This window comes from Neodiprion pinetum, chromosome 3 (assembly GCF_021155775.2).
Source record: "Neodiprion pinetum isolate iyNeoPine1 chromosome 3, iyNeoPine1.2, whole genome shotgun sequence".
NCBI classification, from domain to species: Eukaryota; Metazoa; Arthropoda; class Insecta; order Hymenoptera; family Diprionidae; genus Neodiprion; species Neodiprion pinetum.
The window spans coordinates 21,464,176-21,479,668 of NC_060234.1; the positions used below are offsets into that span (position 1 = coordinate 21,464,176).

The window sequence follows — 15,493 nt, forward strand, 5'->3', positions numbered from 1 at the left end:
ACTTCGAAAAGCTGTGCGAAAAAAAACCGGTTTCCAAGTTATTTGAAGTAAATGAATGAGAAAGAGCTGTTTAAAAATTTGTCGAAAAGTAAACTATCGTTCGCTTTTTCTGCCGTGCCACATTCTCGCGAAATTTAAACCTGATTCCGCGAAGATGTTGAGCTTGATCTGTGCCAAAAGAGTATAAGATACCGACATAAAATGTAACGCTGCTACGCGGGGAACCAGTTTTTGAAAACACGTGCGCATTTGCTACAGATTTTTAAGTGATACTCCGCATTTGAACAAAAGTTTTTAATGTCTTCGTGTATTGTGATTCGCTGAAACAAAGTGTGGACATATTCTACAAGAAGTACGAAACTTTTGTTGCGGGAATTCGATTGGCAGGAAATTTTTTGAATGTTTGAAAATTGTGGGGATAGAAATTTGCCGCAAACATGGCCGCGCCTACGAGTAATCCGTATAGACTCGGTTTTGGGATATCGCCTAGAATCTGGAATATGCTGACGAGTGACCAGTGACCGGTGACCAACGCGGTATACGACTGGACCGTTCATAATACCGTTACACTCTTCCATTCAGCGGGTGTCTAGGATTACGCGAGAGAGAAAGAGAAAGAGAAAGAGAAGAGTTCGACCAGCAAATGAGTCCGTGGTTGGAAACGATGCTGCTGTTTGACTGCATCGCGCGCAATTAATAATCGCCCGGAAATAGCGCGCGAAACCTAACGCGTTGAGAAAACTGCGAATTCCGCAAACGTAACTTATTAACTCCAACAACGCGATTACATAGTTGGTTGTTGTAATTTTGTAACCGATCTGGCGAGGCGTTTCGTGATACGGGGGCGTAAAAAGCGAGAGGAAACTTTCGACGCGGTCTCCGATCAATCAGAGCATACGATTTTTTACCAAAATACGTCGTCGCGTGCTGGTTTACCGATATCCGAAGACACGTATTTCAGTTCAATCACACCCGATCACCGAGTTTTCACGGTCAGGCCGCGCCGTTGCTCGAGGGTTAAATTTCCCGCCGACTTTCGTTATTCCGTTATGTACTTTCGACCGCGATCGTTTACTCCGAAATATTTCAATTCCTAGTGTTTTCGTTGATGCCGCCCGGAGCATCGATCAAGCGATTCCACCGCGGCCGCGCGAAAGCGGCCTTGAACAAAAGTACTCGTACTTTTAAGTGTTCGGAACTCGGCGACGGCCACGGCCATGTGCGTTACTGTCATTCGGATTGAAGCAAATAACGAAAATACAAACAAAAATGGGCAAGAGTCACTCGCCTCGCGCTCTCTCGATGAACGTTCACCGCTATCGGCCGATCGCAGCCCACCAAACTCGCTTTACGGTCCTGCGGTTATTTCTGTTCATTACAGTTACTTCGATCTTGCACAGAACGCGGCTACGTCTTTGTGACACACTTTCGGCCATCGCCCGGCCCGATTCTATAGCCACGACCTCGCCCACGTGGAATTCCAAATATTGTGCGAACACTGACCGCGAGTGAGGGCCACGTTTCTTCATCACGGAACCAGGCAGCTTCCGGGATGTGCGGGTCATGATTCAATCGAAATTTATACGCGAAATATAGGTGCATGACTAAAGAGAGAGATTGCATTTTTTTATTTGTAACCGGAGACAGTTATCAGCGGTTACAATTATTTTGAACAATTTTTCTCGGAATCAAGGATCCACGTAATCACATGTTATTTGAAAGTAAGGAAAGCTAATTTCAATAATTACTGATTATTATCAGAGCCTAGGATGAGGTTGAAGTTAGCAACGTCACTCTAACAACGCATGTTTCGGTGAACTCGTTACTTTGCAACTCTAGGATCGTCTGAAATTTTATAAAGTATGACGAACTAAACATACTCACATCTTTAAAAGCCAACTTCTTGAAAGTTTTTCAGAAATTGCACAGTAATTATGTTTTCCCTGATGTTTAGTTATGTTAACGTTACTAACTTCAGCCTCGTAGCCTAGGCATATTCTTCTACTCCGTAGTTCATCCTTTTTGAAACCAAAACCGTTGAAATCACATTATTGTTATAAAGTTATCTAAATATTAATTCAAGGTTAGTAATTTTTACAAGTTTTTGGCAGTTTTCACTACATTTCTTGCAAACCTTAATTCACCTAGCCATTTCTATAAAAATCCTGAGGATTTTGGATGTGACCTGGTTGACTAATCCAAGATTGGATATAAATTCGAAAACAGAGGATTTTCGACGGACAAGTTTCGGTTAACTTTCTGAACAATCTTTATAAGATGATTCTTTCGATCGGGATCTAAACGAATTTCTGTACACCCAAATCAGTCAATTTTTGTATATTCCAATCTATCGGTAATAAAAATGAATTATTTTTTTCGAGATCCGCACTAAAATTGTTCCTGGTGATTGCTTATGGTCTGTATAAATATTAAATTAAATTTTACAATTTAGCAATTACAATTTGAAGTAAGTATTTTTCAAAACGAAAGACGATTTTTCCCGCATTATAGTTGCCCCGTTATAATTTCTAAACATCGCGAAGTTCTAATCTCGAAGTCTGGAAACATCTGACAGCATGTGTCGATCGTAAAGATTTTCAACGCCCAGCGACAAACCTGCGGTAAAAAGAAAAAAATAAAAATTTTAATGAGGTAACGGTGTAGCGCGGGAATAGTCCAAGGTAACTGTATAACCAGTCGATCGCAAATCATTCATCACCGATCGACCCTGTACCGTTTTCGGTATTTCCCTCGTCCTGGTATTCACTCTTGACCGAAACCACGAAACCATACACGCATAATGAAGCGTACTATTTTCCGCCTTGATTATGTGCAACAGCAACAGCAGCAGAAGCAGCAACAGCAACGTGTGCAATACTCAACTGGATGTTAAAAAGTAACGGGGGTTGACGACGCGTTGTAAATCGGCTTCGCGTGGCCCCGTGCCCTCTTATAAGCCCTCTCTCGGTTTGAACATTAGCAACTGCTCGAAAATGAGTCACGAATATTTGCGAAGTCTCTCACGGCCCGCTATACTTGGCGATATTATTTACCCACAGGTGTAGAAATCCCGAACGCGTTGTTAATTCGTCGATAAAAAAGTCATTGTAACCGGTACGATACGCCGGCGCAAACAGCGGGGCAACCGGTCCTATCTTGTCCAAGCCAGACTTTTTTTCTCACCAATTTTTGGGGGCCTCAACCAGCGATCGGTCAACGTCCAGCCCGCGGCCTCACCGCGAGCTTCGGCTTTGGGTCAGTAGTGCCTCACGGAAGCCGCATGCGTTCCAAATCAGACTCCCACATCAGTCGGTAACCTGCACGTCATGTTTTACGAATTCGATATATTGACTCGCATCATTCGGAGACGTCTTCGATACTTCTGACAAGTCGGTGAATTCTGTAGTACCCGTTGCGTTAAGCGATCTGAAATTTTTCCAGGCTCTTGAACCCGACCGTTTCGGAAATGGACTTTGTCTTTAGAGTTCAAGTGCCGTGCAAATCGAGTTACGTAACCGAAGCATAGGGTTCGAGAAACACGGCCTTGGTTTTTACTTCTTTCTCATCGTTTTCAGGGTGATTTTAATTTTAACTTTATGATCGATGATCTTGGCCGTTCGAAACCAGAGATGCTTGCAACGTACGACACGATGGTTGTGGATTACTGTACAATAATTTTTGTGGGCTATTCGAAAATTCAACATCAGATGGGGTTAAATTCGTACCAAATTACAGTCTTTACAAGTGAATGCTCAATTTTTCTTATGGTGTATGAAAAATATTTTCGTTTCGTCCAATTCGTCACCTTGGACACTTTTGGAATACGAAAATTATTGGAGAGAATGTCATTGGACCGAACGATAGTTATAAAACCGAAAGAGATCACGTGGGGCGAAAAAGTAATGATTTCCTAATGATAATTTACTAACGGACGTGACAGGCGGTGAGCCGACGTGAGCAATTAGCTAGGCGGGAATTAGAATTCTTCCGACAATCGAGTCGATTGGGAAGCCTAACTATTATACGTGTTAGGCTGCCGCCCCTGATCCAAGTTTGCATTTGAAATGACTAGGCAGACGTTGGCACCCACCTACTTTCTTTTCAGCGTAATTGTTAGAGTCGTCGGGTGTATCCCACGCCAGGTGAATAAAAATCACACCTCAAGCCGCGGCTCACCTATCCGTACCTGCCTACGTATGTGCGTCAAATGCATACGACCGGCTCACTGGGTCGCTTTTGAGAAACGTGGTCAGAGTTTATTAGCCTCTTACAAATTTACGAGACGAGAACCAATTCGGAGCATGTCAGCCACGTACCGACTGCTAATTGCCGGCGCGGTCGTTGGATTGCCGACCATCAACAACTCCGATTTAGTTAATTACAAGGTTCATCAACTCAGAGCTCAAGATTTGAATTAAGATGATATTAACAAATGTTGAATTATATTTTTTAAATATTGTGCAAATTGACAAAACAGGTGACGGGTCCGATCACTTTTCAAATACGCGAGTTTTTGTGAACAACTCTTTCGAATTCCGATGGAATCCTTGAGAAATCCTGTAAAAGCCAAAGTGCACAATATTTAAAAGTGAATATTCCCTCGTGAGATGGTAAAAACATGTCTTCAAGTCCAAGTAGTAGATAATGCCAAATAATATTCCACTAGTTAGAAGAGACTTATAGTGGACATGGAAAACTCGCAGGATTTGCACAACCTTGCCGATAATGGATCTGCTTGCCAATTGATCCGACAAAGACTGAAACTGGTCCTGAATTTGACATTGTGTCTAATTCATGTTAACGAATGCTTAGGAAAGAAAAAACATCAAAACACTTAACCTTCTTCAATTCATCTGTGACATGAAAGCTAATGACACTCAATAAATTTCTCAGTGACTGTGGTGTACTTTGACAAATTCAAGAGACATTGGCGCACTTGTATAAATTATTATACTAGTTAACTAACAGCACTAATGTATATTTTTATCGACTGTCATCATTACAATCAATTTCCCGTCACTGGTTATTCTTCACATTACAACACAATCAAGGTCAATTTAACACTCACTTAAACGTTTATTTTCTTTCCGTTTCAAGGTTAATCGAAACCGCTGAAAATGAGGTGGGTCTGGAGATGGCTGCTGTTATTAGTAGCCCTAGGGGCGATGACGAGTGGACTTCCGGTTCCCGACGAGAACGTGGACACGTCAACGGAGGTGCTGGGTTCCAGGTAAGTGATCGCAGGTCAAATCGTACATGAGTGAACGATTAGGCTGAAATAAATTTTGAAATGTTATCCATTGATCGTAGCGTCGTCACCTCCGTATCCGTGGTAATGGGAGATGAAAACGGCAGTGCTGAGAAAGGGACTGATAAATCAGAAACCAAGAAGGTGACCAACGACCTCCCCGCTTCTACTATCGACATGCTGAAGCCCGACGGTTTCCAGTTTTACACAGTCGATGAAAAGGGCCAACTGATCACCCGCCAAATGACCGACTCTGAGATACAGAGCATCATCGCTGCCGGGGGTGGACCATTTCCAATTGAGACTCAAGACCCTGAGAAGACCGGAGAAAACATGACTGGAGAAATGAAGGTAGGAGGTCAAGGCCTAGCTTGGATAGACGACGGATTTATTCCATCGTGATACGCACTCTTCAGACATTGTATGTACGTGATACGTAACCATCATTATTTTTTCCTGTATTGAAGGTTGCTGACGTCGTTCAAAACGTGCAGAACGTGCTGAAGGAGGAGCTCAACAAGCCTGCGACGGTCATGGGCACCATGCCGACGATACCTGGTCACGCGAACGCCGAATGGAGCAGCATTCTACCCTCAATACTAGGAGGAGAGGCTGACTCAGCGCCCATGACGGTACCAGAAGCCGATATGCCTGTGCTTTCCGTCCTTCCTGACCCAGAAACTAAGGTGAATGTCAGCACGGTTGTGAAAAAGCCAGAAACCCCGGAAGCCTCTGCGGTAGCCAAGCCTCAGGAAGAGACTGCAAACCCAGCAGATGACAAGAAGCAGTCTCCTGCTTCACCTTTGACTACTGAAGATGCTGCAAAACCTGTCAAGGAGGATTCTATATCGCCCGAAAAACCAGAAGCGGCGAAAGAGCCTCAGCCAGTCCAGGAAAAACCCTCAGAGAAACCGGAAGAAAACCCAGAAAGGCCCATGATCCCAGTGCCTGTGATAACGGCCGATAGTGTCCACTCGACACCGGAAGCCCCGTCGACTACTGAGTCGAAACCAGTGTACCAAATACTGAACACGCTGTCAGCCGACGAAGTGAAACACGAAGCCGAAAAGATTGAACCCAGCACTGTTCCCGAGAAGGAATCTGAAATTCCGAAAGGTGAACCGAAGAAGCCTGAAGTTCTTGAAAGATTACCTGCCGCTGACATGCCGAGCATGACGACGCCGAAAACCATCGAGATGGAAGTGACGTCAAGCTTCGTCTCTGTACCACAAAAAGACTCTGAGAAACCGATGACTGCTTCAGATGTCAAAGTAGTTGAAGAAGTGGCGGATTCCAGGCCGATTAGCACGCCTCAAGGAACACCCTCGATCACTCTTGAAGCTCCTGCAGTCGTCCCGGAAGTACCTATCAAAATTATGGAGTCTGTTGAACAACCTGAACAAAATATTCCAGTGAAAATTATGGAGACTGTTGGACAGCCTGCACAAAATGTTCCCGTAAAATTTACGGAGCCTGTTGAACAACCTGCACAAGATGTTCCCATAAAAGTTACGGAGCCTGTTGAACAACCTGCAAAAGATGTTCCAGTAAAAATTATGGAGCCTGTTGAAACACCTATGCGAGATGTTCCCGTAAAAGTTATGGAGCCTGTCGAACAACCTACACAAGATGTTCCGGTAAAAATCATGGACCCTGTCGAACAACCTACGCAAGATGTTCCCGTAAAAATTATGGAGCCTGTCGAAAAACCTACGCAAGATGTTCCCGTAAAAATTATGGAGCCTGTTGAACAACCTGCACAAGATATTCCAGTAAAAACTGTGGAGCCTGTTGAACAACCTACGCAAGAAGTTCCAGTAAAAACTATGGAGCCTGTTGAAAAACCTACGCAAGATATTCCCGTAAAAATTATGGAGCCTGCCGAAAAACCTACGCAAGATGTTCCCGTAAAAATTATGGAGTCTGTTGAACAACCTACACAAGATATTCCAGTAAAAACTATGGAGCCTGTTGAAAAACCTACGCAAGATGTTCCGGTAAAAATTATAGAGGCTGTCGAAAAACCTATGCAAGATGTTCCCGTGAAAATTATGGAGACTGTTGAAAAACCTACCCAAGATGTTCCCATAAAAATTATGGAGCCTGCCCAGGAATCTGTACAAGATACCCCAGTGAAAGTTATAGAGCCTGTTGTAGAACCAGCACAAGATGTTCCCGTAAAAATTATGGAACCTGTTGAAGAACCTGCACAGTATGTTCCCGTTAAAGTTGCCGAGCCTGTTGAAAAGCCATCAATAGAGTCTGATAACAAGGAGCCCCTTTCCACTCCTGAAGCAACAACTTCAGCTATGACTATGGAGCAAGAGATGGTGAACATGCTCCCTCAGTCGATAGACACCATAGTTAAAGAGCTCATTTCAGAGAATACGAATGATATGACGAAGGGGACAACTGATAGCGTTGAACCTGAAAAATTATCTGATTCTGCAACTGTTCCTGCTCATGCGAAACTCCCTGCTCCTGAAACAGTTATAATTGAAGATACGAAGATGGAAGAAGCTGATATGAAGGACACAACATCAACTGACAAAGATCAAGGGACTGCTGATTCAGCTACAAAGAAACCTGAAACTTCTGGAGAGGCAAAAATAACTTTGGCCACAGAATCGAAACCAGAAACAGTCTTCCAAATGCTACCCGAAATAACTCCCGAACCTACAACTACGAAAATCGAACCTGAATCTCCGGCACCTGCCGAAAAAGTTGAAGACGTTGAGCCTGCAAAAACGAAGACTCATTCTGAAATTTCGGAAACCACCAAGAAGACTGAGAATTTACTTCCTGTTGAGTTAGTAGCACCGGCAACAGTCCAGCTGGATGCTGAAGCAACTAACAAAGTCGATACCGTTGCTACTTCCGGTGACGCGAATAATGATCCCGTAACTAAAACACCGATGGAGACTGGGGTGAAAAGTGAGCCAACAGCAGCTGCGGAGAAAAAACCAGAAACTATGTTGAACGAATTAGCGGACTCTGTATCGAGCATGATATCCCAGATTTCGGAAACCATGAATTCCATGGTCCCGATTCCTGAGCAATCGGAGAACAAGGATGAGCCTGTGAAGCGAGTCGAGGATGGAATGAAGGAGGAAGCCACTATGGTGAAGGTCGAGATGCCGGAATCGATGGCTACAGTGACGAGCGAAGAAACTAAACCTGCAGTTCTAGATTCATCGAACAATGAAGATATCGTAAAAACTGAGACAACCGAAGTTGAAATTAAAATTGCAGCCAGTAACCCACCGACAACCTCCGAGGTAGCATCCACTGAACCCGACCTGAAAATCGATTCGCAAAAGCCAGAGATTCCAGTCAACAACATGGTTTTACCTGTAGTTGATGATACTAAATCTGCTAGCCCTGACGCACCTAAAGTAGAAACAATTTTTGAAGGTGGTACCAACCCCAACAGAGCCGAGGCTGCATCTGTAGTGGACGATAAAACAGAAATAGTAAAAACTTCTGTAGAGGATCCTGAACCCATAGCGATTAAACCAGAAGCAGAGGATGTGATGACCGGGCAGACAGTGTCGAATCCTGTGGAGAAATCTAAGCCAGAAGTCGTCGTAGACAAAATGGAAGTCACAATGAATGATGGAAGTAAAAAAGAAACTGCAACCGAATCCAATGGACCCTCGGACACAGAGACGCCGATAGTAAGGATTGACATTGATGAAGCAAAGCCGACAAATTCATTGATCATGGACAGTCCAAGCCCAACCGAGTCACCAGTTGTGAGGATTCAGATGATGAATCCCGTCGCTACGATCAATCAGATGATCGACGCAGCACCTGCACAGGATCCCTCAATTGTCAACGTCGAGCCGATTTCTTTCAACGATAAAGACATGCAGACTTCTTCACCTCAAAACGTTGGAAGTGATTTAATCGCGGGTCCTCAACCAACGAATCGAACCGAAGTAACAAAGCCTGAAGTTTCATCCAAACCGGAAGTTGTACCCGTAGTAAATCAGCTGCCTGAAAACACAGTGTCAACTGATCAGGAGAACACCAAGTCTGAGCATGAAATTACTTCCTCTGTCATTTCGAAACCCAATGCCGAAATTAAACCGATGAAAACCGGTGACTCTGACGCCGTGCAAGCAGAAGGTAAGCCTCTACAGGCAGACAAAAATGAGAAACCTGGAGCGGAGACACTAAAAACAACTGAGGAATCGACAGAAACGAAGCCAGAGATTCAGGTCACGGAAGATACTGCAGCTTCCAACGAAGACGTAACAAAATTGGAAACTCCCATGGAACCGGTTCTCATGACTGAATCTTCAGAAAATACTCCTGAAAAATTGGCCCAAGAAAATGTTCCGACTGTTAGCACGGAAACTTCTGCTATGGTACCACCAGAAGTTGTTATTTCTACGACCGTCGAGGTGGAGCCAGCTAAAGATTTGTCTGAAAATAAACCTGAGTTAATGAAAGACAATGCTGCAAAACCACAGGTGCCTGAAGTGAAGCCTGAAATAAGTGCTGATTCAACTGAAACTGCAACTGACACAATTAAAACCACATCTGAAATTAAAACCGATTTTCTTTCAGACAAAACTGAAAGTAGACCGGAAGCAGTTGAAGCTCCCGAAACCACGACAAAAACCATCGACAGTCCTAGTGACCCGGCTCAACATATGATGATCGTTGAAGGGGCTACATCTACTGCTACACAAGTCAATGCACAAAAGCCTGGCAATAGTTCTGATGTTTCTACGCTGGTAACAGCGAATGGCGATAAGATGCCCGAAAACGCCGAGTTCGATGGTTTGAACGAGAAAATTGAGATGCTGATCACACCAGCAAGCAAACCACTAGCAGTCGAAGCTTCCGCTGCTGAGACTGTTGATGTAAAAAAAGACTCCGAAATGTCCGAGGTCAAAGTGACCGACGATTTACCCGCTGGACCTCAAAGCAGTGACGCGGTACAGGATATGAAAGAATCTAGCAAGCCTTTGGCCAAGCCTGAGTTAGTTGAAACTCCGGAGCAGAAGCCTTCATCTGATGAATTGCAGAATTCTAAGCCAACTCTAGAAACAAAAAAACCGGCATCAAGCGAGTTAGAAAATCCTGTGCTTATCGCAACTATAGAGAAGGAGCCTTCATCAAGCAAATTAGACAATTCTGAAAATGTTCTAATTGCAGAGAAAAAGCCTTCATCGAATGAATCGGATAATCCTGTGCTGATTGCAACTCCTGAAAACATACCTCTTTCAAGTGAATCAGATAAATTTGAGCCAGTATCGACACTGGACGAGAAACCATCGTCAAGTGACAAAGATGTTTCCGACGATACAAGCCCTATGCAAGCGAATGTCGAAAAAATTTCAGTTCCGGCAGTATCCCCTGAAAAACCTGAGGAGAAACCCGTTGTTACTGAAGCCGTGAATGAACAGGACTCTACAAAGCCTACGGAACTCTTAGTGAAAATTGACGTTACTCCTGAAAAGAGCAAACCTGAAGTCCCTACGGTTACTGACTCATCTATGGCCATGCCTGCTACAGAGAAGTTAGAGACGACATCTGAAACCACAAAAGTTGATGATAAGAAGACTGCAGAGAATCCTGAAAAAATAGCTGTGGCTTCAGAAACTACAGTTGCCGCAATGAATTCGCCCGAAAAACCCCAAAGCGATTCCGCAGTGAAAAATACTGACACTCAGCCTGCAGAAGCAGTAAGTACAATTTTGTCGGATTCGTTGTCCAAGGCTCCAGCAAACCCAGAAATTCAGATGGATAAGGTTGAGACACCTGCGGTATCGAAACCACAAGTACCGAAAGAAGAAGAAGTCAAGAAAACGGTGAACAAAGTTGAAACTAAACTTCCGGAAGTAGCCACAAATCCAGTAATAAAAGTTGAAGCTCCAGAAACGATGAAACCCGTAATGAAGATCGAAACAACTCCTCAAGCTACCCCGGAAAATAGCCCCATGAAAACACAGGAGGTTCGTGTTCAAGTAAATGAGACCGCAGTACGAGTAACAAAACGTCCAGTTTCGCAAGAAGATTCAAAGGTATCTGAAAATGAAAAGGAAAAAGTTAAGCCTACGAGTACTCCGGACTCGGTGATTACAACAGTTGAAGTTGTGAGCCAGCCAATTGAAGCTACAAAGGCACCGAGTGTTGAGAAGCCTGCCTCGGTCACCGAATCGCAACAAAAACCGCAGGAGAGTGATGAAAAGAATCAGGTAACTGATACCGCAACTAGTCAGGACGTGCCGAAGATTGAGGAGAAAGTGAAAGATTCCGAGTCAGGATCTGTGCAGAAGAAACCGGTAGCAGATCCTTACGTCAAGCTTGGTGAAGCACAGAAACAAAAACTTGGCAATAACGCGAAACCGACGAATCTAGACAACAAAAAAGGAGAGACCGAGGATAAATGGAGTCTGATACCACAAAGCACACCGTATCCCATCCTTGAACAAACTGCAAAACCGATTATGGCAGAAGCCGCGTCGAACAACAAAAACGACGACGAATCACAATATGTTTCTGTGGCACTGGAAGCGCATCAAAGCGCCGTGAGTCTAGATGAGAGTACTCGGCAATTGGACAACGACGTCAGGATGTTTTCAACCCTCTGCAATGAGCTTTCTTTCAGCTTCTGGACCGCGACTAACAAAGGTCTGAGCACAGCCCGATCCCTGGCTCTGTCTCCATTCGGTATGACGAGCATGCTCGCCATGATGTTCCTTGGGGCCAGGGGCCCAACGTCTGGCCAGATGAACGACATCTTGAAGCTCGATGACGTGGTGACGTTCAACCCTCATCTCGTATTCCAGAACGTAACCGATAGCGTGAACCTCGCAAGAGGCCAGGGCATCGCAAACGCTGCCTTCGTCAGGGAACTCTTCGCGGACAGAACAAAGGCCGGGAGGCTTCTGCCCTTCTACAAAGAGCGAGCCCAGCAGTTCTACGATGGACACATCGAGGAGGTGAACTTCGCAGCCATCAGCGACCTCGTCAGGCGCAGAACGAATCTGCTGATCAGACGCCAGACTGGAGGACGGATCCGCGACTTTGTCAAGGGCAACGTCATGCCCCTCAGGTCACCGCTCGCTGCCCTCTCTGCCAACGTCTTCCAGACCGACTGTACTGGCGCCAGTTCCGAAGGCAGAGACGGCGAAATGTACTTCGCAGTTCTGCCTGCGGTGAGACAGAGGAAGCTCATTCCGGTACCCGCAACAGTCTGGAGGTCGGGAGTACTCGCTGGATACGAACCGGGACTTGATGCTACCGTCGTGTCCATCGGTGGTGTCAGCGACTTGGTCTCCACAATCTTCCTTCTGCCTGGCCAACAGGGTCTCGCCGCACCCGGCGACAGTCTTGATCACCTCGAGCGAAGACTTATTGAAGGGGCTTTCACAAAGGGGACGTGGAACAGACTACTCAAGGTCCTCATACCTAGGATGGGTCTTGAGGTTCAGGTTCCGAAGTTTAGTCACCGTTCCATCGTCAACGCCACGGCTGCCCTCAAACGCATGGGGCTCGACGAACTTTTCTCCACAAACGCTGACCTTAAAGGCATTAATGGAGTTGGGAACGATCTCCATCTTGCTGATATGCTTCAAGTAAGGGTTTGCTGTTATGTTCAAAGGCTAGTTTTACCTATTAGGAGCTCGCAGTTTAATGGGATTCCAGAGATTGCACACACTTAGAATATGTTTTACGAGATTCGTAAAAGGGTAAAAAAAATTATAGAGTATATGCAGTATGCACCATTTGTGACGTTCTTTATAAAATTTTATATAACCCTTGATTTTTAAGCTCTTAGATTACTCGATTCATGACTAAAAACCGACTTTCAGGAGGTTTTGACGAGAATCCCGTAATACTTAAGGTACACTTATTTATTCGAAAACGATTGTTTGCCCAGATCAAATCACGTCTGTATCATTAGTGGCTAAACCTCAAATTAGACCTTATAAATATGGCCACAACTGGTACTTGGGTGAGGAAAAACCGGTACATCTACACTCTGTCATGAATAATAAATCGAATCTGAAAGAAATTCTGATTCTGTCAAAGTAATTCATGAACTGATTTGAGGATCTTAATGTACTGTGTAGGAGATCAAAAATATTTACACCCGGTATTTTTATAAGATTACACTTCTGCAATCCTGAATATATTGAGATCGTTCATTAAGTAATCGTCCCTAATTCCTCCCGCAGATCAATTTGTTCAGCACCTGCGGTGACGAGGCAATAAACGGTGGTCGTCATCACATTGAAATATACCCAGCCGGTCCGTTGCGAGGAGCTCGCGTCGTGAAAAACAACACCGAAAGCAGGCCAGAGGATCATGAAGTCGAGTTAAATCCAAGCGAGGATGAAGCCGAGCATGAAACGCGATCCAGGAGAAGCGTAAGCGTGGCGGAATACGTCCAGGAATTCCACAACATGGAGAAGAGGTCGGTGTCTCAGTCGAACGAGGAAGAATTGCTAGCAGGCAACGAGAACTCCGAGGAAAGGTCGGAACGTGCCTCGAGTAAACTGAGAGAGCCACTAGGAAGCAAGGCGAAACAATCTAGCAGACCACTGCTCAAATTGGACAGACCGTTCTTGTACTTTGTGAGACATAATCCAACGGGGATGATCCTTCACATGGGACGCTTCAATCCACGCCTAATGCCCTAGGAATGGAGAAATGTTTCACACGGTTTGCAGTGAGGAACGTACAGTTTAAATTGTAGTACGTTCACCGTCGTTATTTTATATTGTGGATATATATAGTATAAAAAGGACACGGACGGACAGACGGACGGAATGATCCTAGATTCGAGGTCTGCCCGAACGAAGGCAATTAAACCGATGCTCATACTCGGGGCTCGATTTTTGCAACGTGAGAACTTGCAGACAGGACGAATAATAATTTGTAAATATATATAAAATTATTATATATTGTATGCAGATAATCGACTCGCTCAAGAGTTTGCAGGTTATGGTACTACTAGTTGTATTTATTCATTGACGTAGAACTAGGATGGGATATCGTTTTTTTATAATTATAATTCATAGCAAATTTAACGATAATTGAACGTTTCCCCCCAGTTCCGTGTCGATACATACGCACGTCTCAGACAAGATCAAAACCTAAATCTTAATCACGGTCCAAACTACGAAACAATTTTATATGATACGACTGTAATTAACTGTTCCATTTTTCGTGTTTTTTATTTATTTTATTTTTTTTTTCTATTTCTTGTGTTGTGTTTATTTACAAATGAGCAATCCTATCGAATTCATATCGCACTAAACGACAAGGGTGATAGTTGAAAATTTTTTGTATTTCTTTTTGTGCTTGGGCTCTGATTGACATTTTTATACATACGTACATTATATATACATATAGTATAAAATATAAATATACATTCTATGACTAACAAAGAAGAATAAAATGATAATAAATACCTATAGTATAAACTTGAAGCATACTTATTATCGATAATTAGTATACGCACTTACATTATAGCCTACTTATACATACATGTATTTAACCGCAAAGTATTAACATGAATGCAGATGATCACGCGCTGTGTATTTGTATATTGCAATTTTGATACGAATATGCAGTGCACATATAATCAACTATACTCGCACGACTTTGAAATTCAAGTACCTACTCAATACGCACGCGAATTACGTTTTTATTCGAAACACAGTGTTACTTGGAAATTGAAAAATGAAAAAAATGCACGAAATTGCGATGCCGCTGCTCGTAACATTACTTTACGCTACAGCACCGGACTCTGTTTTCCTTCCTTCCTACTCGCTATTTGTATTATCTTTTTACACCATCGCATCGCCGATAAACACGATGATACGGAATCGCGTGAAACTCGGTCAGATAAATGTAACAAGTAAAATAAAATCGTGTACCAAAATATTACCCGTATACAACGGTCTATGTGAAGTGGTAATGATAATGAAATTGATAATAATCACAATAAACACTTTCTCAGATCGATCTCATGACATCAATAAACTTAATATCCCTGTCAACGACGCACCCATTCGGTCATGAAATATCAACTAATGAATAAGCATGTGTAATACCTATAAATAACCAGATATAGATTTAGTCGCAGTGTAATCACGATGCAATTGGTGTAAAACCAGTGCCGAATAACAGCCATGAAAATTGGAGGGCAAAATAAGTACGAGTAATAATAACGATAGCATCGAGTAAGTGCAATTTCATTAAGCAGATCAGCCGCTC

General features: G+C 43.6%; 1 protein-coding gene across 3 annotated transcripts in view; it reads left to right on the forward strand.

Moving 5' to 3' along the window:
* Positions 1 to 15,240, forward strand: part of LOC124214134 (titin homolog) — a 36,416-nt gene extending 21,176 nt beyond the window's left edge. For all 3 annotated transcript variants that reach the window (XM_046616195.2, XM_046616193.2, XM_046616194.2), the window contains exons 2-5: positions 5,098 to 5,230; positions 5,311 to 5,599; positions 5,716 to 12,843; positions 13,447 to 15,240. In XM_046616195.2, coding sequence (XP_046472151.1) covers positions 5,118 to 5,230; positions 5,311 to 5,599; positions 5,716 to 12,843; positions 13,447 to 13,911 — 7,995 coding nt within the window. In that variant the 5' untranslated portion in view covers positions 5,098 to 5,117 and the 3' untranslated portion in view covers positions 13,912 to 15,240. The remainder of the gene's footprint in view (positions 1 to 5,097; positions 5,231 to 5,310; positions 5,600 to 5,715; positions 12,844 to 13,446) is intronic.
* The last annotated feature ends 253 nt before the right edge of the window (positions 15,241 to 15,493 follow it).